The sequence below is a fragment of the Pan paniscus genome, chromosome 1 (genome assembly GCF_029289425.2).
Source record: "Pan paniscus chromosome 1, NHGRI_mPanPan1-v2.0_pri, whole genome shotgun sequence".
Taxonomy (NCBI): domain Eukaryota; kingdom Metazoa; phylum Chordata; class Mammalia; order Primates; family Hominidae; genus Pan; species Pan paniscus.
The window spans coordinates 49,333,343-49,358,992 of record NC_073249.2 but is presented as its reverse complement, the minus strand read 5'-3'; the positions used below and the strand labels follow the sequence as shown (position 1 = coordinate 49,358,992).

The window sequence follows — 25,650 nt, the reverse complement described above, 5'->3', positions numbered from 1 at the left end:
TTCTGTAATGTGAATCTTTAGACAAAGACTACTAAATCTATCATCTGATATATGAAGTTTTGTTACAAATGTTTATATATTGAGTTAAAAATTATCTGTACCCATACACACAACCTGCATTTACTTAATTTAAAAGGAGTGTCAATATTAAAATTGAGGGTTTTGGCCAGGTGCGGTGGCTCACGCCTATAATTCCAGCACTTTGGGAGGCTGGGTAGATCATCTGAGGTCACAAGTTTGAGACCAGCCTGGCCAACACGGTGAAACCCCGTCTCGACTAAAAATGCAAAAATTAGCCGGGCATGGTGGTGTGCCCCTGTAATCCAAGCTACTCAGGAGGCTGAGGTGGGAGAATTGCTTGAACCCGGGAGACAGAGGCTGCAGTGAGCCAAGATCGTGCCACTGCACTCCAGCCTGGGCAACAGAGCGAGAACCCATCTCAAAAAAAAAAAAAATTGTTATTTTGTTATTATTGTTGTTTTTGAAGACAGAGTCTCACTCTGTTGCCCAGGCTGGAGTGCAGTGGCATGATCTTGGACTGTGTTCTTCCAGGGTTGCAGAGAGAAGTGCAACAGCGTCTCATTGCAACCTCTGCCTCCCAGGTTCAAGCAATTCTCCCGCCTCAGCCTCCCAAGTAGCTGGGATTACAGGGGTGCACCATCACACCCAGCTAATTTTTGCATTTTTAGTAGAGATGGAGGTTTCACCATGTTGGCCAGGCTGGTCTCGAACTCCTGACCTCAGGTGATCCGCCTGCCTTGGCTTCCCAAAGTGCTGGGATTACAGGTGTGAGCCACCATGCCCAGCCTAAGAATAATAACTTTATAACTATGAAAAATGTGTTACATATTCACCATTTTGCCAGCATTAATCTCAAAGCATAAGTTTTACTTTTTGGGGATAAAGAGATAGATTGTGTTTTAGCCATATGACCAATGTAGAAACAAGCTGAGGTTAACTCCTCATCTAATGAATAGGCCCGATAAAAAAGTTGGTTGACCACAACATGAATAAATAAATAACCATAAGCTTGGAAATGCTACCTGTAGTATTTCAGAGTGTCGATCACATTTGTAGTCATCACTTAAAGAATTAATGTCTGCCAATGTTATCATCTAAAATGTATTTACAGAGGTCAGAAGAGCTATGTCTGTCCTCCTCTATGCAAAGAGGTGATGACATCAAGGGGTATGTCACAAGCCAAAGTTTAGTTAGCCTAAGTTAGTTAGCTGGTTTGCAGTTTTATCCACTAAGTCTGATCTTCTGACCCCTCAGTTTTACAACTTTCCACTCTCTGTGCTGCATAGCACCTCTCCACTTCTGAGTTAATCATTTCTTTGCCATTATCTGGCAAGAATTCTTATCTCTTTTGCTGTCACTTTATAACAGGGTCCTCTTATCAACCTGCATAGAGTCATGTGATGAGTCAAAGCCTATCAAAAGTTTCCATTCTTCTGATTAGAAACCATCATGAAACTGGATACATGGTTTACAGCAGGTCACTAATGTTGGAAAAAGTACAGAGTCCAGGGAAAGACTTGCTTGTAACTTTATGAATTCTGGATTTTTTTTTTCCTTTGCTTTTTCTTAACTTTCACTAAGGGTTACTGTAGTCTGATGTGTCCTTCCCAAGGCCACGAAATTTGACAAGCTGCACTTTTCTTTTGCTCAATGATTTCTGCTTTAAGCCAAAGAACTGCCTATAATTTCACTAAGAATGTCTTCTAATTCAGATACTGGGGATTTACAAGAGTCTTTAAAGCACGGACTTACACCTATTGGTAAGTAGGAGTTTCTCTATTGATCATCTATTTATTCTGCTACTACATACATATAATTTAATCTTGTTGATGGATTTTGCATTTTAAGTCATGGCTTTTCCTATTATGTTTATTAAAAGCACACAATAAGCCTATGTATATATATCGCACATTTATCTTTCTTGCAGTTCAAAAAAAGCAAATGGATATTTCAACATATGAATATTATTCATTATATCTAGTGTTTACTGGTGTCATTCTAATACCCTAATCAGCCAGAAAATATAATTTATACTTTATCAATTTCAACTTTAATATTTTCTGATAATTTTTAATCAGAAATAATAAGCTAAAATTTGAACAATTTGAAACAAGTTAATCATATTGAGTGATCATTGATCAAACTTTAACAGATAGCTGTCAAGTATTTGTTACTTTTCAACCCACACAAAAGTATGGTGTCTTATTCTCTGCTTATACCGTAAAAAATTTTCATTTTATTTTCCTGGGGAATGAAAGTCATGCCCCCACCTCCAAAAAAAAAAAAAAAAACAAAAACAAAAAAACTAGACCATCATTAGTAAAGGATTTGAAGTTAAGAGCTACTGTTTCTCGCAACAATTAGTATATTTTGTTTTTACAAACAGAAATAAGTAAATAAAGCTACTATTCATTTAAAAAATAGAGTTACAAACTTGTGAATTTTATAGCAAGACTACATTCAATTAATTCTAAAAGTAAAGGACTGAAGGGAAGTGATTCCCAGTGGTCTGTAATTATTTGTCTGTTGGAAGTCAGGCCCTTCTGCCTTTCCCCAGTTTTTGAAGGACCTGTGCCTTTTCTGGCAGCATTTGCCTAGGCTTTCAGACTGGAATTTCCCTCCGAATTTGCAGGGGCCTGTCATGAGCTCTCTGAGTCTCAGCTCCATTATAACAAGAAAGAAAATCAAGGCTTGAGTTTTTCCTCTTTTTTCCTTCCTAGTCAGCTGACTCCACAGAATGCAGTGGAGTCACAGATTGCTTTTTTTATGGGCCAACTACACCCTAAAGTATATCACTTGAGGAAATGTTTACCAAAAATGTTCTATACTTACGAAAAAGAAAACATGGGGAAGGTAAGCAGGGTGTAACACACAATCAATTGTTCTGCAGATAACACAGAAAATACAGGCACAAGAAAGATGAGAGAGAAGCACACAACCATTTCGCATCTTTTTCGTCGGGCAGAACCGCCGCGGTGCGCAGGCAAGGAGTCCTTCCCGGCAGCTCCGCGCAGCTCCGGTTCCGCGTCCGGGGCCGCAGCTAGAGCGCGCTCGGGCCGGAGACGCGGACTGCGCGCGCACGGGGGACGCGCGCTCGGGGGCTCGCGCCCGCGCGGGCGGTCTTGGGCTCCTGCTGCGCGCAGCCCCAGCTGGCCGCTGCCAAAATAGAGTTGAGCTGGGTCGGGAGACCACACACGCCGATCCCTCACAGTCTCCCCCAGACCCCATGGGTGAATTAAAGAGGGTAAGGTAGGGGAAAGAGACGCTGTTGCACTTTTCTCTGCAACCCTGGAAGAACTGTGTTTCCAGCCACCGCACGCGCAACTCACATCGCAAGGGACCGAGGCGGGTACACTCTGAGCGTAAACAGAGAACACCTGCAGCTCTGGAATCGGTCCCACCGCAGAGGGCTGGGAACCGGAGGACTGTCGGTCCAGCCCATAAGGGGCTGCTGGGGACTAAACCTCAAGAAAAGTACCGAAGAAGGCTCTCCCCTGGCCTCAGCGAGACTACCCCAACATCCTAAACCTGTGCAGGCACTTCCGGGCGCCGGATTCCGGGATAACAAAATTCCAGTCAATTTGCCGGTAAAAGAGACCTCTTTCAGGATCTTGTTCGCAGCCACCCGCCCCTTCCCAACCCAAGCACATCCCCTCTGCCTCCTGGTATTGCAGCCCCGCAGGTGGTTGTGAGGTATCCGCACCTGCAACATCTTAGTGACCCTGAGGCGGCTGTGGCACCGGGAGACAATCTGTTTACCTCGTAGCCTCCACGAGGGTGCTAACGGTCGTTCCCAGGGTGAATGGCTGGACGGAGCCATCCAAAGGGCTGAGGGAGAGGAACAGAGGGCGGTGAGGAGCCTTCGGACTGAACTGTTGGATTGAAGGGCCTGACCCGATTCCTGAGGGAGAGATGCCCCTTGAATGGGTCTTTCTGATTGCCCAGGGTAGCCCCACTGGGAAGAACCCACGGGTGCAGCTGTAGAGAGTGTCTGAGGGTCTCGAGGGTAGCTTTCAGATGGCAAATTGCAAGTTGGGCTGTGTTGAGTGGTTCTCAAAACCGAGCCCGGTGTATGTAGACATCAGTCAGGGTTTACAATTCTATATTTAATTCAGTTGTGTTGTACTAGGAAATGAGCCTCCTTTTGTTTAAAAAGCTGTCTCCATGGTTTTTAACTAGGGGCTACATCTTGTATGCACACTGATGGTTACATGAAAGTTTTGTATAGATGTCTGTGCTTGTATAGAAAAGCAGAATTAAGATAAAGTTGTTCCTTCTGCCTACCTGCAAGATAATCATTCATTGTAGTGTAAAAGCAGCACACTCAGGTTATAACTAGATTGTTCCCTTAAAGTTAACTAACTCTGGGACACTGGCCAGACTCTTGGTTTCTGGTCTCAGTTTACTTCTTTCTTCCAAGTGGGATGATTCCATTGAATAATATGCAGTACTAACTTTAGAGGCTTTTTATACTTACCTATATCAAGAAAAGAGCCATATCTGTGTGGTAGGAAATATGTTATGCATAAAACAAATATTTATTGACCACTCCCACAGTGCCTAATATTATGCTTTGATTCATATTAAATTTCCATAATTCTTCAAATTAACTGCATTTGCAGAATATTTTATGCACTCAGTATAATATTGCATATTATCCACAGAAGGTTATGTCTGCATACTTAGGGGTACATGATACACAGTGCAAACACTGTATTGAGTCTGTAATGTGAGTCTTGCTATCTGGTCCCCTGAACACTCTGAGTCTGATTTTATTTCAGTGATAACCTCCAGCAAGCTCTGTGCTCATAAGGATCTCTGAAAGTAGACGTTTCATCAGCGGAAAGTGTGATAGCCATTATGTCACCCTAACCTCCAGCGAGCTTTATTTAGAATGCCAGCCACACAAGCCCATGTTCTGATTCTCATAGTTGGGGCTTAGGCTGCCAGTTTCTTCTATGAAGCTAAACTCTAGAGCCTCCCTTCTTTCCATGCCTGAGTCCATCTCCAAAACAGTGCTTCTCAGATTCCTCTTTTCTGGCCTGGATCCACAGGTAGTGACCAGAGTTAACAGAGTTCTTGGGCCAGGCACAGCGTCTCAAACTGGTAATCCCAACACTTTGGGAGACTGAGGATGGAGGATCACTTGGGCCCAGGAGATCCAGACCAGCCTAGGCAACATAGTGAGACCCAGTCTCTACAAAAAATAAAAAAATAAATAATTAGTTGGGTGTGGGTGTGGTGGCATGTGCCTGTAGTCCCAGTGACTAGGGCTTGGGGGTTGAGGTAGGAAGATCACTTGAGCCAGGGAGGTTGAGGATGCTGTGATTGTGCCATTGAACTCCTGAACTCCAGCCTGGGCAACAAAGTGAGACCCTATCTCAACAAAACAAAACAAAACAAAACAAAAAAAGGATTTCTTTTTCTTTAACACTTTTTTTTTTTTTTTTTTTTTTTTTTGAGGCAGAGTTTCACTCTTGTTGCCCAAGCTGGAGTGCAATGGCATGATCTTGGCTCACTGCAGCCTCATCCTTCTGGGTTCAAGAGATTCTCCTGCTTCAGCCTCCCAGGCAGCTGGGATTACAGGTGCACGCCACCATGCCTGGCTAATTTTTTGTATTTTTAGTAGAAATGGGGTTTCACCATGTTAGCCAGGCTGGTCCCGAAATCCTGACCTCAGGTGATCCACCCACCTCAGCCTCCCAAAGTACTGGGATTACAAATGTGAGCCACCACACCTGGCATCTTTAACACCTCTTCTAACAAACCAAGAGAGATTTATAGAGGAAGGGAGAACAGAGGCTTGTTAATGCTTCTCTCCTTTACTTGACCCCTCTACCAGACACAATGTCTAGGATTATCTTGGATTCAGCCTTGAGCATAAGTTGAGCTAGAGAAGGGCACATTGTCAGACTTCCACCTACAGGCCCAACCCAATCCCCACCCCCAGGGATGCACTAGGCAGGCAAGACAACTTCACTCCACAGCTCTAGAGTCTACCTTAGGATAGAACTAGTTCTTTGAGTTGCACTTCCTCACGCTTCACCTTATTGGAACAGACTTCTTGGAAAAATCCAGTTGGCTTCAAGGAACTTCAGGAGGGCATTGTGCTCTGGGGAGGCCCTGGGGAAGTGTTGAAATATGACCAATATGATCTTGAGAGATCAAGCTTGAGAAAACCATGTGAACTGGAACTGACCAGGCAAGTTGATAAAGGTTGTCTCTTCTTTAGTCTTTTGGGAAGCTGTTATGTATGTTTTTGTGTGGTTGATAAGTAAGAAAAGATATTTGGAGTGTAACTTTTAAACACCAAATAACCTGAATGCAGATGACCATGAGCACTTATATGAGCAGTTTTATCTGGTGATAATGTAATTGTCCCCAAGGACTTTGTCAAGCCCTGCAAGACAATCAAGTTAGCAAGCACATCCCACTGGAAGGTGATCCTAGAATGGTTAGTGATTCCCTTTTTAGTTTTCTTACAGAATGATGAGTTTGAGTGAAGCTAAGGGGAAAGACAAAGGGGAACTGATATATATATATATATCCAGCATAATATATTTCTTTCCTGGCACTGTCTCATTTAACTATAAAGTTTACTTTGTTAACCCAATTTTACTGATTAAAAAATGGAATCAGAGGTCAAGCAATTTACTCAGCTTGTCAAGAGAATGAACTGTAAATAGAACCCAAGAAATATTCTGAAATACATACTCTTTCTCCAAAGTGGTAACCACTTGTTCTTGTTGATATAAAGGAATTATGATTTAATACAATGTTGGTCTATGCAGACTTTCCTCCAAGAGACATTTCGAGCTTAAGAAACATATTTGTAAGTGGCTTTTTAATCTTCATTTCCATTCCACAGTAGAAACCATATTTGGATCCTTCTAGAATTCAGAAGGGTGGCACAGGGAGTGGTGTATGGAAAGCAGAGTGGAAATCACATCTGGGAGGACTGAGGTCTGAGTGGGGTGGGACAAAGGCACTTCTGGTCCCCTACTCTGGAGTTTCCTGGAAAGGATCTCTGGAGTTTGGATGAAGTTTAGCTTGTGAATTTGTGGCGTATGGTAGCAACTCGCAGGGTTACCAACAGATGGTGAGAAGGAACTGAGAGGAGATTCAGAGCATGTACTTGTTATAGAGTCAGTGAGTATGAGGAGGGCAGGGAAATCACTCAAACTGAGTGACTGAATTAGATAGCATAAACAAACATACTGTTGTACCATGAGAGGAGGGGATAGGGAAAGACAATTTAGGTGTCAATTAAAAAAAAAAGCACTTTTGACAAACCCAGCTGTGCCTCTTGCAGTGAGATATGCTAGTCCCACACCCATGCTAGCATTTTTCATGGTAAGTGCTGGATTCCTTGCTCAGGGTTTGGATGCCTGCAGCCTCTGCTTCCTGGCCTTCTGCAAGCTCCATCTGCTCCAGCGGCCTCTACAGGAATGGAAAGAAAATTGGTCGGAATCCACTGCTGGTTCCTGGAATCAACTTCCCAGTTTCCAGACAAGAAACTCTGGAGAAAACAAGTGAATCTCTCTCAAGCCTTGGCACATACTGTACACCATCTCTTAATCGCGAAAGTTATCTCCATGTTGGAAAAGCCCACGCCCTTCTAATTGTGCAACCTCTGTAACTGCCCAGACCATAACACTTTCCCTAGTTCCACGCCCCATGCTTGAGTGTGACGGTACCACTGTTAAGTCTTGCCTTCCCAAGCTCCCACTTTCTTTGCTGACCAAGTGAGACCCAAATTGCTGCACTCCGCACCTCTGCGGTCCCGGCACTCTTTGACCTTAAGAATCAGAAGCTCAGGCAGGGGCTTTTCTGAAGGAAGAAGTTTGGTTGGATCCATCCCCTCGCTGCAAAAGCCGAGGAATTCTGAAGCAATGCAGGATGTTACCACTTCCATCAAGAAGTTTCCAGTATCGCCGAATACATTTAAATGGCAGCCTAGAATAATCTCGTGCTAAGGATTTTGTTCCTGACCCAGGTTGAAGCGGAGGAGAGGGTGTAAAGGATGCAACTGCAAGTGTTCAGCTAGTTTCACAAGGTGCTTTGTGGCCTACTAGCGCCGGGATCGTCGTTCTGTTGGCCCCGAGGCTGGACAGAATTGATTCCAATGGATGAAGTCTCAATAGTTTTGAACTGGAACTGGCTCAAATTTCCATTTCAATTACAGAGAGGAAGAGATAGATTAGACTAGACCACCTACCCGAGATTATTTCCCCTGCCCCACTCCTTTCTTAAGACCGGATCTCCCTGTTACATTCTTCTAAGGGCCTGGCGGGGCACTCCAGGACCCCTGGGTTGGGACAACGTGCTGCAAAGAAAATAAGTGAAAAGGTTCTTCAGTGAACTCTTTTTATACAAAGAGCCGTAGATTCCGATATCCAGGCCAAACCCTCCAAAAAGCCCTCCTTTCCTCTGGGGCAAGGGTGGGAGGTTGCCCAGGGGGGTGGGTGGGGGGTAGGTTGGATTACCCAGATAATTGCTTCGGCTTTCGTTTTCCTCCGCGATAAAAACCGCGCCACGCCAGATCGAGATACTCTCATAGTGATTGTGAATCAATCGCCATCCTGCTCTAGGGGCTGATGTTGATGTCTTAAGTAGTTATTCACACGTGCAGCAGAAAGGCTTTTTTTTTTTTTTTTTTTTTTTAACAAGGCACGACTGCTCACCTATTCAGGTTTGCTTTTTTAAAGCTTCGATCAACACGACGCTCCCTGGTAATTCCTATGGCTGTACTGAAATTTAACCCGTCTGTTTCTAATACAAAGCGCTCGGGATGAGGGCGGGTGGAGCCTACGGGCGTGGGCGGGTAGCCCAGCCCTCTGAGCCAGGGAATGAAACTGGAGTTGTGGCTAAACTTTTCGGAGAAAGGCAAAAGCAGCTTCTGATGGGTTTTTCGGCTGGGAGGGGCGGAAAAATTAGGCAGACCCGGAGCTCCCGTAGGCTGAAAAACTTGCTCCTCTTCCCCCTCGGGCTATCCTGGCCTAGTAATGGAGATCTGAAAAAAATCTAGACTTCTTTCGGGGTCTAAAAGGTAGATATGTGGGACGAAAAAAGTAATTGTCCTGGTTTCTTAAAAAGCACCAAAAAGTGGGAATGGAAGAGAAGACGGGAGAAATTGTTTCGAAGGAGGAAGGTATTGCAAGTTTTGTGCAAGTTTGGGTGGGTCATCTACCCAGGCGCGCGGGGAAAGGTGTGTCTGCCACATCTTTTGCGAGCCCAGGAAACCTGAACCGCTCCTGAAAATCCTGATATTTTTTCCCGCTGCAGCCCGCACGGGTCAAGCGCGCGGGGGCTGACCAACACTTTCCAGGTCAGGTCGAGTTGATTGCTCCCAGCTCACGCTCCGAAATGCGGTGCTGAACCACGGGAAGGAGGAGGTGGGGAGGAGGGCAGGCAGTTGCATCCTCGCGAGTGGGGAGTGCGAGGCCTCCTCAGCTCCAGCCAGCTGGGTGAATGGGGCGCGCACGGCCCCTTAACGCCGAGCGTGGATAAAATATGCTAGGACTGCGCTTCTCGGGCTCATCAAGGCTGCGGGAGCCTCCCCGAGCCATCATCCTTCGTAATTGCAACCGTCAATCAACACTTTAAGACAGTCAGAACCGGGAAGGGCGAGCCCTGGAGACCTGTCTCGTCGGAAAGAAGGAGGTGGAGGGGAGGTGGGGGAAAAGGAGAGAAGTTTGCCAGAAGTTGGCAGAGGGAGTGCAAAGAAATTGAGAACGCGCAAGGTAGTTGAGCAGAGCTGTCCCCCGTTGCCACCACAGACTCCCAGGCCTCCCGGGTTCTAGTCTCTGGTCTCCGCCACCAGTTACAATTCCCGCAGCGGTAAGTACGGGGTGGGTTCCTAAGTGTGCTTGCACTACGAGGTACAGTGGCAGTTGCTAAGATGTCCCCGGCGGAGGATGAGATGCGTCTGTCCACCCGCGGTAGGTGTATTTATGGGTCAGTGCAGACCACCGCTGGCGCCGGCGTTTAAACCACACAGACCCGGTTCCACCTACTTACATCTCAACTGCTTTGCCTTCCCGCAGCCACTTGGCTGTCTTCATATTGCGGCCTCGGGAACCCAGAACCATTCCCAAATAACCCATCTTAGACACCGCGAACTCGGGTTCCTCCTCCCACAGCTTCCTTTCGGAGAGGGCTTTCTGGGGGACGCCCAGATCCGTCCAAGGTCACTGAGCTAGCGGGTCCCCGGCTTCAACAGGGGTCCCTTGCCCAGCAGAATTGAAGGGTCAAAGGACCAGAGTGAGTGCTCAGAGGGAGGAGGGAGTTCTGAGGGAGAAGAAAGGGTGCACTTGGAGGGCAGTAATGAGCTTGACGCTGGAAGCCTGGTGCCGCCGCCCCTGCCTCTGCCTCTTGGATGGAGAGCCAGCTGCTTCCTTAAATCCCTTGCGGAGCGACCTGAGGAAGGTTTGTGTGCCCTCGGGTCTCTGGCAAGAATCAATTCCAGTGGAAGATTCCTTGCCTCGTCCACTGCTGACGGGGATCTTGACATCCTTCCAGGGGATCTGAAATAGGGCTGCCCCCAGGGAGCGTTTCCCATCGTCGAGTTAAAGGCCTGGAGCGCCGAGGGCTTAGGCTTCTGAGCTAGGAGTTCCCTTGGTTCTTAGGAAAGGTCGTTTTCTCTCGCTCGAGACTTTCTGCTCTTTCAGTACCCCTCCATTTCGCTGCTACGCTTAGGTTTTGGCCTGGACTAGACTTTCAAAGCAAAGGAAAGGGCTTCCCTCCGTGATACAAGCTCCTCCGTTAATTTTTTAAAGCATGGATTTTTAAAACCCAGTCCCCAGCCACTATTCCCTCCCGCACCCCTCCCATTTTGTGAGGATTTTTCTTTCCTGGAAAGTCCACCTGTGGAGAGATAAATGAGTGCCAGCTGGCCTTTTGCCACCACCACTCTCCATCTTTTGGGGATGTGGTGGGAGGGTAGACTGGCATGGACCAAGAAGTCGCTAGTGTGGCCTAAGCAAGTCCCTTCTGGCCCTGGCAGCTGGCGTTATGAGCATGGTCACAAAGCTTGTCTCACTAGGTCAGCCTCAGCCTCAGTTTCAGCCTCAAGCCAAGGCAGGGTTTCTTGATACACTACAATTTCAAGGTCCTGTCAGACCCTCTTTCAACTTCTTTCAACTCTCCTAACTTCCCCCGGCTTCACCAAGCAGAGGTGAAATCACCACCACACACTAGGGATTGGAGGTTTCCTCTTAGGACCAAGGGTTTGGAGTCCTGCATCCTTGCCAGGCTAGGGTCTGGGAAAGGTGCTGTATCGTAAGTGCCCCCATAAATTCTTCGCATTGCTGTGGGAGGAGGTTCTTCTTAATTAAGGCTTTGAAATAAACTGATTTTCAAAGTTCACGAGCAAAGCAGGGCAACCACTGCAGTGAGCTCTGAAACTGACTCCCTTTCTTTATTTTCTTAGTTCTCAGTGATACTTAAAACAACTAGGAATACTGAAATGTAGTGACAGTGATACTTGATACTATCACAAAAATTGGAGCTTTTGGCAACTTCAGCCCACTTCTCCATACAAACTAATGGACAGGCCTTCATAAGTTTAAATGTTTCCATGAAACCTGAAGTTGCTACTAAAGCTGAAGTCTAAATAACTTTGAAGAGCAAAATGACAAATCAATTAAGAGTCAGTAGTACCTGAATTGCCAGGTGTGGGTGGGTGATGAACAACCCATTTTATATACATTATGCACTGCAAAGGTTGGAATAATTTCCAATTCACCAAATACCGGATTGGGCAGTTTCAATGTGTAATCTCTATACCATTCAAATAGAATAAACTTAGATCTTTTGAGATTCAAATTCACCCCCTTGTGGGTGGACTCTGATAATTACTTCGTTGCACAGCAGACCCTAAATATGAGGCATTTCGCATGCAGTCAGGAGGCTGGAAAGAATGTTTTTCATCTTGTTGGGAGGAGATCTGAAAGCTTTGAAGATGCGGCTGGGCTGGTGATCGAAGAGCTTGCATAACAGATGGTTCTTTAAAACATTTTTTAAATGCTGGGCCTCGGCCTCAAGTGGATGGTCCCATCAGACAACAGAATGAAAAAGTACAGCCTGGACTGATCCTTGTATTCCGTGTGGAAACACAGGTCACTAAAACTGGAAAGTCTGTCGCTTAGATGATCTTGGGCTCCAGTCGAGGGTCTTTTAAAAGTGAACGAAGGGACTAGGGAGCAGACTGGGGAAAGAGGAGTCGCTGCCCCTTCCTCTAATTCTATGAGTGAGCTCTTGGCTTGTGGCCCGCCTCTCATTGAGCGGACCCTCGGCCCCTTCAGGGCGCCGGGGCCCACGTGTCGCCTCTTCAGGGTCTCAGTGCCCTGGGGAGTTGAAGCTGGAGGACCCTTGACCGCAGACCAACTCTGCATGTAAGAACGGTCAGCTAAATTTTCTCCTTTCAATGGTTTAAATGGGTGTTTAACTCCCTTCATCTCCTCATCCGACACACTAGCAAGGGCACACGCCCACCCGCGCCCCCATCCCTTCTTCTTGCTTCCCCTCAGATCGAGGAAATTGCCGCTCTGGCTGCTTCTCCTTCGCCGCCACGCTCAGACAGAGGTCGCTTCTGACTAGCTGTAAGACCCGGCTGCATTTACATCCCCCCGCCCCGGGCCAGGGTGGGGTGGGAGGGGGTGAGGCGGGGTGAAGAGGTTGGGGCAGGCCGGGGGACTGGAGCCTGAGCCTCATCCTTATTGGCTGGCGGCTAGTGTCCGACCTGAGTCCGGAACCCGCGTCCGCATTCACTGTCTTCACCCCTCAACCCAGCCTTCCCCCAACCCCTGGCCCTACTTACCTCCTTCTCCCCCTCGTCTTCCCCCCTGTCCTTCCCAGCACCGTCACCCTCGGGGCTGGGAAGGGCCGTTCTCGGTCCCGCGCGGGGAGTGGACCAGGCAGGAGAGGGAGGTTGGAACTTCACAACTCCACACTTGCGATAGTGAGCAAGAGGGAGGCAGAGAGAGATAGGGGGAAGGGGCGGAGAGGAGGGGAGACAGAAGGGAGGCGAGAGAAAGAGGAGAGAGACCCCTGCCGATCCTGAGCCAGAGGGCGGTGGAGGGAGGGGAAGGAGTCGCCCGAGCCGTCCGGGAGCAGTGGCAGCGGCACAGCCGGGGCGGCAATAGCAGCCCCGCGGTCGCCTCCGCTGCCCGCCGGGAGCTCTGCGGTTCACGGCTCCGCGCCCCGGGCAGCTGCGTCCTCGCCACCGCCGCCGCCTGCGCCCTTGCGGAGCCGAACCAGAGGGCCGGGACGCTGTCTTCCTCGCCTCCTTTTTTAACCCTGACCTCCTCCTCGCAGCTTGGGGGCGGCTCCGGAGCTGCGAGACCGGACAGGGCTCAGAGGTCCTGCCCGGCAGCCCCGAGGAGGCGGAGGCACGCTCCGGCGAGGCGAGAGGGTTGGGTTAGCAGGCACCCCGGTCGCCCCTTCCTTCTTTTCGCCGGAGTTGAATCTGTGCTGCCCGTGTCCAGGTGCTGGGCTTCCGGACCGACACGGATCCCCCATCCCCGCCCGCGGTCGCCTTGTCATGCTGCCCAAAGTGGAGACGGAAGCCCTGGGACTGGCTCGATCGCATGGGGAACAGGGCCAGATGCCGGAAAACATGCAAGGTAAGGAGGCGCCGCGCGGTGCTCCGGCTCCCGCTGCTTCCCCACCCCCGGGCTCGCCCTGCAGGCTTCAGCCTCCCGCCCCGCGCGGGCGCGGGAGTAGCCCCGCTGGGCGCTCGCAGCCGCGGGAGTCAAGCCCCCTCCCCAGGTGCAGACATGAAAGTTTATGGCTCTTGAACAATGCGGGGCAGAGGTTTTTCCAAGCAGCGTCTAATTGGCCGCTTCTAATTAAGGAAAGAGAGGCTTCCAGCTCTATGGCAACCCAAGCAGGGCAGCTTCAGGCTAAAGGTACTTTAGAATAATAAGATCATTCTAAGAAATGGCATGTCTCACTGGACACCCGAACAGGTTCTCTGTCATTGGAATTGGTGTGTACTGTACTTCAACCAGTACTCTTGTGTGGAGGGAGGCGACCCAGTCTAGGAAAGTCAACTACAGAAAGAGGTGACCTCCGAAAGGATTGTCTTAGCGCTATCAGAATACATGTGACCACACCAAAAGCCCAGGCGGACACCCGCAGCCAGCTCGGATTTGGACAATTCAACATTGCTGGCAGAACTGAAGGGAAAAAGTTACCCCAACCCCATCCCCTGTACGCGTAGTGCTGAGTGAGTTGGGGGTGGGGGGACAGCGGTTCGTTTATTGCCCCCTTTTAAAATCTGAGATCTGAAAATATGGAGGTCCCATTCGTTTTCCCAGCTCTTGATTGCCAACAAAAAAAACAAATCCCACTGGCTACATTTTCTCCTCATTCCAAAATAGCAACCCTAGATCTGGCTTGTATTAAGCCCTTCAGAAGTTTATCTCATTTGCTCTGGGCCAGGGAGGGAACAATGCTAGGAAAAGTCACCGGTGCTCTTCCATCCTCGCCCCTTCCAGGGTGCAGGATGTGCGGGCCGGCGGGCCTGTGATCCCGGAACGCTTCCTGCCATCCCCTTGCGCGAACTTGAAAGGGCTGGGAGGTGTTGAGAGCAGAGTTCAGGGCTGGTGCACTCTGCGGTGCTGAGTGGGCGGCGCGCCCGGGAGCTCAGGCCGGGGGACCTGTAGTCGTCCTACCGCGGAGGGGAAAATACGTAGCTGGAGGGCGTGCGCCGTGCGGGTTGTGATCCGTTACCCCATCGGTCATCCTGGGGTCTCTCCAAGCCTCTAGGTAGGGCTGTGAGAGTCCCCTAGAGCTGAAGCCCCGGAGGCTGACCTGTGGGTCTGGCTGCTATGGGAACCCGGTTGGTCCAAAGAAGCCTTTCTTCCGGGCACCTGGAATTCCAGTTTAGTGTGGGGCATCGGGGAAGTGGCGCTGGGGGGCTGGGTTGGGGGACCTCAGCCGGCAGCTCCGGAGAGGGCCTACCCTTGGGGTCGCTGGGTGAGGCCGGCACGATTCTTGGCTCCAAAAGGAAAGTTTCTGCTTCTCGTTCTGGCGCGAGAAGCCAAAGACTTATTTTGAGAGCGGAGAGAGAAATGTTATTGGTAACGTTTTCTTTGGAAAGTTCGAGAGGGGTCTTCTGGACACACTACCTAGTGCCCCCAAACCAGAGAAGTAGTTTTTCTTTGGTGCCTGGGCTCAGAAGTCGCCACTCAGCCCATGGTTCGAAATCAGCATGGGAAGCGCCGGGGCAAGGCTTCGTCGGAGACTAGAGGCCTGCCTGTAGGGAGGAGCCCCTGGGGATGGGGACCCCATTCTCCTGCTTGCTCTGGTTCCCACGTGGGACGCCTCCGTAGGAGCCCAGAAAGACGATCCACTACATGGCCCCGGGACAGAGCAGCGCGCCCAACTTTGAGGGAACTTTGTGCGCCTCTCTGAGGCCCTAGCTTTCCAAGGCACCGCCGTCCGTTCTTTTTTCTCTAGACCGAAACTGGGGAAGAGTGTGGGCGCTTCTTTGGCCCGATGGGTTCGCCTCCCCAAACGCCTACTTCGGCTGCACCAGAGCATCTGGGAAACTCTGAAAGGTGCCCAGGCCTCACACAGCAGCGTCTCCCTACTCAGCCTCTGTCTTTGGGTTTTTTCAAGAGGGTCTCTACCTCATGCCTCGGTCTTTCTTCGATGTCGGGTCCCCGAGGTAGGCACGGAGTCCCTCTGAAAGCAGTTGCCTATCTGTGCCCCTTTGGTGTAAAGTTAGAGTTTACTTTGTTGGGGGAAGGGGAGGTAGAAAAGATCACAGTTGGGAAAGTGCGCTTTTCGCCTTGTTCCTAAAACATGCCCCAAGACTGTCATCGCGATTGTTAGGAGAGCTATCAACGTCTAGGGGCTATAAAGGAATTTCTGAACCCTCGGCCTTTCCCAAACCCCCAGGTTCCTAAAACCCTAGTGGGGGTCTCTTGCGGCTGGGATTCAGGCTGGCACCGCTGGGAGGACCTCGCCTAGCATCCCTTTATTAATATTTCACGAAGGCAGGCTCCTGCCTCCTCTGGAGCCTCTTTTCTCAGAATGGTCCCAAACTCTGGCTAACTCACTCCCCTGTGAGCCAACCTAGGGCTCTGTGGCCCGGGAAGAGACGCGTCAACTCCGCGGGTCTGCGCGCAGTCCTTAGCCGCAAAGTGCTGCAAGTGACCCCCCTGACGGCCCTTTCCGACCGAAGAGCTCGGGAACCAAAGAGAAAAAAAATAACTTTATTTTCAAAAGAACAAGTCATCACTGCGGCGATACTGTGGCGGAGGACTTTGGCGATGGGGTGGGGGCTATTTCTCTTTCCTTTTTGGTAAACAAATCAGAGGAAACTTCTGCCCGGCCGTGGGTTTCCATCCCCCACCTGCCCCACCCCCTGCAAACGCCACTGATTAACTTAAAACAAACTCGGCTCCGTGTTTGTGCGCCGTTGGGTAGCAGGAGGTAGAGCCTAGGCGAGAGCCTGGTGCGCCCACGGGTTTCGCCGAAGAGTGCCCGGGGGAGTGCGGGCAGGGTCCCGGCTGCGCAGACCTGCGGGTGCCCGCCCACCCGCGCCCCGCGCTCCCATACTTGACCTGTGTGGATGTGGAGTCTCCGGGAAATACCGGATCAGGCACTTCCTGGGGTCTCCTGGTCACTGCCCTTCCTGTGCATAGTTTGTCATCTTTTAGCTGCGAAGACGCCTTCGTGGGTCTGCGTCCGGAGCAAGGCGGTTACCCGATCCCGGCAGTGAGCCGCGCCGCGCGTCGTGGCGGCCTGATTTCTGTTTAACTTTAATAGGGCGATCTCGAGGTGTTTATATTTTGCTATGATGATCGGAAACATGTGAGGTTCATTACAGGGCTTCAATACTTTGAAACCAAAACCCTTCTGTGTGTCTTTTACTCTTCTGGTATTTTTCCCCGTACAGGCGTCCTCTATTTTCTTTTTCCTTCTTTTTATTTTCACAGATTTTCAAACGTGAGGAGATGAAAGTATCCAGAATAGAAAAGTACTGTCAATACGGAACTGAATGTTTCGATTATCTAACAGATCTGAAAGTTGGGAGCCTCAGGCTGTTTAGTTAAAGTGGGCTGCTGCTGAGAAGCGGGTTTCTGGGGCTTCAGTTTCTCTGTCGACAGAGTTTGCAAATTGGTGCTGCTGTCCCTGTAAGCAAGGTGCACTTGCAGCAAACCACTTCAAGAGGGAGGGAATAAAGCCTGCGCTTGTTTCTCTACCTTAGGCGAAGGTGATATTTTGGAATTTAACTTCATAGGGATTTAAAAGAAATTCTAAACTGTCACCTTATGCAATTCATGTCTCTATTTGTTGCTTTGTGGAGTTATGAGACTTGTGTTTAAAAGCGGTCAGTTTAAAATGTTAACAAAAGAAGTTGGAATTGTTTGTGGCACATGGAATTATATGAGGTCCATGCTTATTGATGACAAAAGATGTTTTACTTGTAAAAATAGTTCAGTAAGACCTTGCTAAAAATTGTTTTTATTTTATATTTTACCATGTGATATTTGCCCAGCAATCACCAAAATGCTTTTTGTTGCAGGATTAACACCTACATGTAAATTAATTGAATATGTGTATACATTTCTCTTTTTGTTTCAGTGTCTCAATTTAAAATGGTGAATTACTCCTATGATGAAGATCTGGAAGAGCTTTGTCCCGTGTGTGGAGATAAAGTGTCTGGGTACCATTATGGGCTCCTCACCTGTGAAAGCTGCAAGGTTTGCTCACACATTGCTACCTGAAAAATATAATGTCCAACACCAAAATAAACCGGTGGATTACTTCTTTTAAGCTAAATTTAGGCTCCTTTTTTAAAGACTCAACTAAAAATGAGGGAGAAAGAGAGAGTCTTAGGGAGATGATTCTTAGAAGTGTGTGTCTGATTTAGTTCAAAAGGCAAAGAAATTTATGCTGTTTAGAAAACTTTGCCAGTCTCATGGTTCTAAAATACTTTATTGTAGTAAAGTGATATAGCTGTAGAAAGACTTCCATTTCTAACAGTCCTAAATATTGATTTTGCTTGACTTATATATATTTAAAGCATCGTTGTTCTTGAAAGGGAATATGACAAAGTATTTCCCAAATACATTTTAACTTCAGAGTATTTCTGTGCTATAAGTCTAAACATTCTTTATCCACAGACATAAAAGCCTAAATTCCCAACTGTGTGATTTCATCTTGATTTATTCCAAAATAATTTTAAGGATTTTTTGAAATTTATATCATAAAGACCAAGAAATCAGATTTTAGTTTTTAATATAATAATTTTTATAAATATATCATATGACCTATTTAAGTGCATGGATTTTAATATGTAAAATATGCTATATTGTTACCAAAAATATAAATTATACTTTAAGAATTTATCTCAGGACTTTTTAATACATTCCCAGTAAATTCAATATTCACTATTTTTCAAAGTTTTTTTTGTTTGTTTGTTTTTGTTTTTAAGTGGAAAACTCAGTACAATTACTTAAACCACCACCAGGAAAATCCCTCCATTCTCTATAACAAAGTAAGAATGTTTCTCTTTGTGGCAAGTGGGTTAAATATGAATACTATCCTGGTAAATCTCTTATTATATTATAAAGCTACACATTTTATTTTTGATTAATTCTTTTATATAAAATATAAGGAAAGCTCATACCCTGTGTGCTACAATTCAGCTATCTGTGATACATGCTTTTTCCTTCCATTAGTTTTGCCTTTTTAAGAACAGTTCCCATACTTGAATGTATTCCAGTGGAATTATGAGCATTTTCCCATTTTGCTCTTTAAATCCTTTTACTTTTAACTATCCAGTGTTGACATTTGTTAAAAAAAAAAAAAAAATTCTGAGGTGTTTTGCTATTCAGTTTTTTTCCACTGGCATTTTGCAATGGTTTATCACTGAAATTATATCAGACTACTTAAAAACAATGCCAGGACTTCATGAGTACCTCTATCAGGAACATGGGGAAAATAGGAAAATAGATTTAAAAAAATTTATCTATATAGAATGTATTTTTTCTGACTGTTGGGATAAAATGGTGTGTAGCCAAATCTCCCCAGGATTTGACGTAATTCTTCAAGAATAAAACTGATGCCAGAAAAATCTCCACCATGGCCTGGCACAGTTTGGGAAGGTTGATGTTGCTGAAATGTAAAATAAACCACAGAACCACATAAGGGCTCAAATAGTGCAATGAAAGGATTTACTGGTGATTTTCTTAAAATGAAACAATGGAAAAGACGGGTGTTAGATTTATAATACGTCTCACTATTTTCTCTGTCTTATAGGGATTTTTTAAGCGAACAGTCCAAAATAATAAAAGGTACACATGTATAGAAAACCAGAACTGCCAAATTGACAAAACACAGAGAAAGCGTTGTCCTTACTGTCGTTTTCAAAAATGTCTAAGTGTTGGAATGAAGCTAGAAGGTAAGATTCTTCTAAAGACTACTGCCTATTAAAACTCTCCAAGGACATGGACTTTAAAACAACATTGTACTTATAGCATGGTAACATTATTTTCCCAGCATTTTAACACTACCGACAATACTGTAAGATCTTTCTATGTTTCATCTGCAGAATAGTCTGAGTCTCATTTAATCACGGTGAAATCTACTAGGAAAAAAATTTAAAATATTAGTTGTCTTTCCCCTGCCCACCCCCTTTTTTTTAGTCTGGGGAGCAGATGCATTAGACACAAAAAAGGGAAAAAGATCAGGTTATGAAAATAAGACTAAAGCAATCCAACTGAAAACAAGAATAATTTGTAAAACTATTAAAAGTAAAATATTCTTTGAGTTTTTAAATCAAGATACCCTAGGAAAAGTTTGATTTCAATTCTTTTTAAAAGAGGTGTGCTTGTCATAAGTGTTAACTACTAATTTCATGATTCTTAAGAGTTAAAGCCTTTAATGGTGAAAAGGAGTTTCTCACGTAGGATATTATCTTTGATAGTGTAGAAATGTATTTTTTTAAAAGATAATGATTGAGGCTGCAAAATAAAAAATTGAGAATCAGGAAACATGAAAAATAATGAACTATTAAATCATTAGCAAAGGTCTGAAAAGAACAAGAAAGTGGCTCCTGAAAAGCCACACTTGAACTTTGTTGAAAGAGCAGACCCTATACTACAATGTACAGATTGGCAGGCAGTAAAGTTAATATGTGACTGCTGTAAATAATTTGTAGTTCATGGACTACTATGGTATGTTGCTGCTTTCTAGCCTCTGACCTGCTTGCTTTCCATGGATTAAATATACTGCAAATAAAGCAATAACAGGGATACATATCACCGATGGTGCTAGATACAAGAGTGCATTTTATTTGATCAATGAGGCACAGGCTATTTTTATTTGGAACTTTTCTGTTATATGGAACTCATACTTGATAGAAATACTAAAAAAAAAAATCATATAAATCTGCTGAATAGCTAACACGCTTCTTCCGAACAGAGGTAGCCACTTTGGTTATTATAAGGACTGTTAATGTCAGTATCATTTTTAAGAGATCATGAAAGGAAATAATTGATGCTTATTAATTTTCTTATTACCAATCACTATTATTTCCCAAATAGCAAAATATTGTGGTAGACGCTTACTACATACAGTAAGAGACTCAGAAGATAAGTAAATGTTGTGATTTTGCATGATGCCATTTAATTCCTTTTCAACAAAAATAATAAGGCTGCATTTCTTTACCTTAAATAATTAAACTTTCTTTCTTTTTTTTAAGTTAAGCTTTCACAATTGTAAATCACTTGTGGTACATGCTCATGCTTCCTTAGGAGTGATATGAAACAACTGAATATTCAATAAATTATCATCCAGATGAAAAACTCTTTATAATCTTGTGCAATATTCTGTATACCTAGAATTTACAATAAATTTTTAATGTGATACTAATCCTAAGATAAAAAGCTCAAAAACTTAACCTCCAGCAAGTTCAATATGTCACAAGCTATCAGAGGTCTCTAGTTTCTGTCTAATTGCCATTGGCCACTATGGACTTAGAGGGAACTGCTAACTAACTTATTAGTCATGGCCGCAGACTCCACACACCACTGTGGCAGAAGACTCTCTTGACAGCTTCTGAAATGAATTTGTTTTTATTATGTCCAATTCTACTTAAATTAAAAGCAGTAACTGGTGGTCATCTGATGTGGGCTCATCAAGTCCAGGTGAAAATGATTTTCCAAGAACATGTCCCCACCCCTTTTGTTATTGCAACAAGGTGGCCAAAATGGCTTTCAGGGAGGAAGGTATCTTGGGGGAAAGTATTCACAATTTAATCCAAAATTGGGTAACTCAGTTCCACACCCCCGCAAAAGAAAACCCCAAAGCAGTTTGGGTTTCCATAAGGAACTGGCATAATAAAAGCATATACTCTTAGTAGAACGACTGATACTCTTTCTTAGCAATGTGAAATATTTCTTTTCTTTTTTTTTTTTTGAGACAGGGGTTTCGCTCTTGTTGCCCAGGCTGGAGTGCAGTGGTGTGATCTTGGCTCACTGCAACCTCCACTTCCCGGGTTCAAGCGATTCTCCTGTCTCAGCCTCCTGAATAGCTGGGATTACAGGCACCCACCACTACGCCTGGCTACTTTTTTATATCTTTAGTAGAGATGGGGTTTCATCATGTTGGCCAGGCTGGTCTCGAACTCCTGACCTCAGGTGATCCACCCGCCTTGGCCTCCCAAAGTGCAGGGATTACAGGTGTGAGCCACCGTACCACGCCTATGTGAAATATTTCTATGTCTAACAAAAATTATGAACTCTCCTCCATCCACAAAAGGGTTAATATGTCCCTATGTGGCCAAAATATTTTTTTGGTGACGACACACACTTGGAGGAAGGAATTCATAAATAAAGAGGACATGGTTTTTTGGGAAATCTTTGTGGGCTATTGTAACGAAAACAACCACACACATACCACTTCTTGTCGATTTACATTTCTAAATATCTGAAGAATGCTAATAATTTGCACCTTATTTATACCTTTCCTTCCTTCCCCCCACCCCACCCCCAACAGCCGTAAGGGCCGACCGAATGCGTGGAGGAAGGAATAAGTTTGGGCCAATGTACAAGAGAGACAGGGCCCTGAAGCAACAGAAAAAAGCCCTCATCCGAGCCAATGGACTTAAGCTAGAAGCCATGTCTCAGGTGATCCAAGCTATGCCCTCTGACCTGACCATTTCCTCTGCAATTCAAAACATCCACTCTGCCTCCAAAGGCCTACCTCTGAACCATGCTGCCTTGCCTCCTACAGACTATGACAGAAGTCCCTTTGTAACATCCCCCATTAGCATGACAATGCCCCCTCACGGCAGCCTGCAAGGTTACCAAACATATGGCCACTTTCCTAGCCGGGCCATCAAGTCTGAGTACCCAGACCCCTATACCAGCTCACCTGAGTCCATAATGGGCTATTCATATATGGATAGTTACCAGACGAGCTCTCCAGCAAGCATCCCACATCTGATACTGGAACTTTTGAAGTGTGAGCCAGATGAGCCTCAAGTCCAGGCTAAAATCATGGCCTATTTGCAGCAAGAGCAGGCTAACCGAAGCAAGCACGAAAAGCTGAGCACCTTTGGGCTTATGTGCAAAATGGCAGATCAAACTCTCTTCTCCATTGTCGAGTGGGCCAGGAGTAGTATCTTCTTCAGAGAACTTAAGGTATGCCACCAGCTATTACAACTTACAGCACCCCTTTTAAGAGAGACCTAACTATGTTCCTAATTAATACATTCTTGGTGCTGAAAATATGTGTTCCTTAATTTTCTACTTTGTATGATTTACAGAGTAGACGTAATTTTATTACCTTGACTTCAGGACTGTGGCAGCTTAAATTTATGGGGCTTTGATTTTGTGTAGCTCTTAGTTTGGGGGGGATGGCATTTAACATAAAGTATAGGAAACTCGGGCTTTTTTTTTCTAAATAGTAGAATATCTGTATTCCTTTTAATTCAGATGGTTTGTGGCTTAAAACATTTCAAGTCAATGTGAAATAGCGCCTAGTAAACTATTTTTCTTGAAAATTACCATGTAAAGAGCTATATTATAATGGTGTCATCTTGAAGGTTTCTTTTGAAGGAAAAAATGCCAACATTTAGTAGTGTTTAGACTCTAAGGAATGAAAATGATACCACTGGTTAGTAGTATCAAGTAGGTATTTACTACTGTTTGCCTTGACATTAGGTTGGTAAAGCCTTTGTTTTCGTAGCAGATTCCAATAGGATGTTTACTGTCATTGGATGGGGAATGGGCAAATGGTGAGTGCTAGTTTACTTGGTTTGGGTTGTAGTTCTCATAATCTATGTCTTGTTGATTTTAGTGGACTGGTACATTGTAAACATAGTACTTGTTTGTATAGGGATCTATGTTTAAATTAATAATTATTTTATTTCCTGAAACTTAAGTCTGAATTAATGTGGGAAAGTTATTTAGAAGTTTGGAATCTAAGAGGGGCTACCAAAACACATTTGGTAGTCAGTGGTTTCATTCCTATTTTAAAAGTGAGTCTTGAATTTGATTTCCAAGTATATTTTGTCACAAAATCAATTTCTTCCTTTTGCTGTCACGGGGAGAGATGTGGCTGCTAAATATCTGTGACTTGTGATTACCTAGGACAGGAGATTGATTGTAAAATTTCTGAGAGAAGGAAAATGCAAAGCCGACTTTTAATTTTAAGAGTTACTGTTAAAAATCGTCTGTGTAAGTAGATGGTCTGGGGAATGTGGAAGCCACATGCAAATGGAAAATAATGCTTTCATAGCAGTCTACATTAAGCACTGTTCTTTGTACATGGAAGCAAAAAAGTTACCTGAACAGACCTAAATAAGTTGATAAAATTCCATCAGCACGCTGTTAAGACTGTGGACACATCCAGCTCTTTATTTCCACGTCCTTTATTGCTACACTTAAAAATGGCTGAAGGATATCTCAGGCTGCAAAGGGCAAGCAGAATGCACTGCGTTAGCACAATTAGGCCAGATATTTTCCGAGTGTGTGTTAGGGTTTGTAACCACTCTATGATAATCAGAGCATTTTTCATGAAAAAACAAACCATGCAAACACTTTCCTGATATTCTTACATTCAAAACTGTGTCCTTAATAGAACAGGTAAAGTATTTGAAAATGAAAATTAAAATGATAATTTTAGATACTGTCGAAAGGTTAGATAATGTAAAAATGAGGAAAACACAGACTTTTTACAATCAAATGAACTGCTTAATAATTATGTCTTCATAGGCAGGTTGTTAGACTCTCTGAGCCTTGGTTTTTCTCATGTGTAACTTGTATATGTGGTGTTTGTGGAGGAGTATTGGGAGCACAGATTTAACTACTTATATTGAGGAGGTTTTCAAAGGAAAATGAGAATATGCAGATAAAGCACCCAGTACCGGGAGTCTGGCGTATACTACATACTCGGTAAAGTGTGGTGCTGTTTTAAATTGATATTACTGGGGCCGGGTGCAGTGGCTCATGCCTGTAATCCCAGCACTTTGGGAGGCCAAGGCGGGCGGATCACCTGAGGTCAGGAGTACGAGACCAGCCTGACCAATATGGAGAAACCCCGTCTCTACTAAAAATACAAAAAAATTAGCCGGGCTTGGTGGCACATGCCTGTAATCCCAGCTTCTAGGGAGGCTGAGACAGGAGAATTGCTGGAACCTGGGAGGCGGAGGTTGCGGTGAGCCGAGATCTTGCCATTGCACTCCAGCCTGGGTGACAAGAGCAAAACTCCATCTCAAAAATAAATAAATAAATAAATTGATGTTATCACTGTTGTTTTATGAAAAATGTGCAGAATCTACATAATTTTTATATTTAGGATCAAAACCATGCAATTATAGTCTCTTAGTTTAACATTGGCAAAAACTATTACATGTGTTATAGAGTAGTATGATTTTATTATAATTAACAGTTATTAATCAGTACTAATTAAGGACCTAAAATTGGCCAAGGGGTAAGTTGGGTATAAGGTAAAAACAACGTTGAATAAAACAACATGTTTCCTCTCAGAGTTTATAATAAGACAGTTTCATAAATAATTATTTTAAAAAATAAAGACAGCCGCAGAGAATAAAAATATATTTTACAAATCAACAAGGAAAGAAATAATGCATATTATTTTCATGTAAAAAAGGAAACATTATGAAGTAAATACAGCTAGCGGCTGTAAGGCATTAAGAAGGCTGGGAAAACTTTTTCCACTATTCCTCTCTTTTCCCTCCTCTGCGGATAAATTTTACAGTGACTTCTTTATATAGCATGAGGTTAAATATTTGGCTAAAACATAAATATCTTTGAGAATGGGGCATATAAAAGCATTTTTCAATCAATTACGGTGTTGTTTAATGCATTTATCAGTCTTTCATAGAATACGAAAAAAGGAAAAGGGAAAAAAGTACAAACGCGAGGGTCATCTACAAGGGGTGGGAGATGTTCCCAGAAGAGAAAGATAATTTTGACCCACTTCACAGTTTGCCTTGGGCTTACTTTGACCAGGAGTGATTCAAGTATTTTTTAGTGAACAAAGAGTAGAATTCAGAAAAACTTAAGGATAGTTTCAGTAGAGAGTTGGGAGGTGACTATTGACATTTGGAAGAATTCCTTTTCCTTTCGTTTATAAATT

General features: G+C 45.0%; 1 protein-coding gene across 3 annotated transcripts in view; it reads left to right on the top strand.

Moving 5' to 3' along the window:
- Nucleotides 1-1,393: 1,393 nt before the first annotated feature.
- Nucleotides 1,394-25,650, top strand: part of NR5A2 (nuclear receptor subfamily 5 group A member 2) — a 150,848-nt gene continuing 126,591 nt past the window's right edge. The window contains exons 1-5 of one of the 3 annotated variants that reach the window (XM_003823061.5): nucleotides 1,394-1,781; nucleotides 13,509-13,646; nucleotides 17,623-17,741; nucleotides 19,303-19,444; nucleotides 22,042-22,688. In XM_003823061.5, coding sequence (XP_003823109.1) covers nucleotides 1,718-1,781; nucleotides 13,509-13,646; nucleotides 17,623-17,741; nucleotides 19,303-19,444; nucleotides 22,042-22,688 — 1,110 coding nt within the window. In that variant the 5' untranslated portion in view covers nucleotides 1,394-1,717. Of the gene's footprint in view, nucleotides 1,782-12,796; nucleotides 12,983-13,508; nucleotides 13,647-16,718; nucleotides 16,816-17,622; nucleotides 17,742-19,302; nucleotides 19,445-22,041; nucleotides 22,689-25,650 lie in introns of those variants that run through there. The other 2 variants (XM_055110030.2, XM_055110022.2) reach the window with 2 other exon arrangements.